The sequence below is a fragment of the Cebus imitator genome, unplaced genomic scaffold (genome assembly GCF_001604975.1).
Source record: "Cebus imitator isolate Cc_AM_T3 unplaced genomic scaffold, Cebus_imitator-1.0 Scaffold36, whole genome shotgun sequence".
NCBI classification, from domain to species: domain Eukaryota; kingdom Metazoa; phylum Chordata; class Mammalia; order Primates; family Cebidae; genus Cebus; species Cebus imitator.
The window spans coordinates 232,149-233,095 of record NW_016107351.1 but is presented as its reverse complement, the minus strand read 5'-3'; the positions used below and the strand labels follow the sequence as shown (position 1 = coordinate 233,095).

The 947-nt window shown below is 47.8% G+C and overlaps 1 protein-coding gene across 6 annotated transcripts in view; it reads right to left on the bottom strand.

Moving 5' to 3' along the window:
* B3GNTL1 (UDP-GlcNAc:betaGal beta-1,3-N-acetylglucosaminyltransferase like 1) overlaps positions 1-947 on the bottom strand; it is a 72,214-nt gene that overhangs the window by 54,980 nt on the left and 16,287 nt on the right. For all 6 annotated transcript variants that reach the window (XM_017524711.2, XM_017524709.2, XM_017524707.2 and 3 more), the window contains one exon: positions 390-454. In XM_017524711.2, the coding sequence (XP_017380200.1) occupies positions 390-454 (65 nt within the window). The remainder of the gene's footprint in view (positions 1-389; positions 455-947) is intronic.

Genomic DNA, 947 nt, shown 5'->3' with positions numbered 1-947 from the left:
ACAATTCCCACGTGTTGTGGGGGGGACCCTGTGGGAGGCACCTGAGTCACGGGCGCGGGTCTTCCCCGCGCTGCTCTAGATAGTGAGAAGTCCCAGGATTGCTGATGGATGGAAAGGGGGCGTTTCCCCGCGCAAGCAGACTCTCTCCTCTGCCGCCATGTAAGATGGACATGACTGTGAGGCATCCCCAGCCACGTAAAACTGTGGGTCCATCCAACTTCTTTTTCTTTATAAATTACCCAGTCTTGGGTATGTCTCATCAGCAGTGTGAAAACAGACTAATACACTGTAGTCTAATAGCCACTAGAAACGTGGTTTTCCAGAACCACGCTAAAATGTAAGAACATTTGATCGTACACATACATCATAAACAAAAGAAAGTGACTTACCGAATCCAAAAAGCAAAGGTAAGACCCTGAACTCTGGGCAACGGCTTGATTCTTAGAGTATCCAACTGTGGAAAAAGAAGAGCAAAACTCCTCTATAATTCAGTTTCCAGCAGCATTCTCTTTCACAGAGCTTAGTTATACAACATCCCATAAAAAGCTAGAACATTTTCCACGGCCACCAAAAATCCAGGTCTGCTTTCAAAGGAACGAAAGGAAAGTCAGAGAGAGACAGTGTTCCACATTTGGTAGGCCCTGTGAGGAGAACGAGGGTAACACAGAGTCCACCCAGCATGTCACGAAAGTCCATCACACTCGGTGGAGAAGAAAATGAGGTGGACCTTTACCGGGCACAGCGCTAAGCTAAGCCCTGAGAATATTTTTAAAATAAAATTAAAATGCCCCCGGAAGGAAATCTGTAAAGTCTACTCTGATGAAAATCAGGATCCAGTCACAAGGGGGAAGCCAGGGGCTGGCATGAGTGTGATGGGCTGATGGAGGTCACTGAGCCGGACACTGGGTGAGTGGTTTGCACGTGTGTGATGGGCTGGTGGAGGTCAC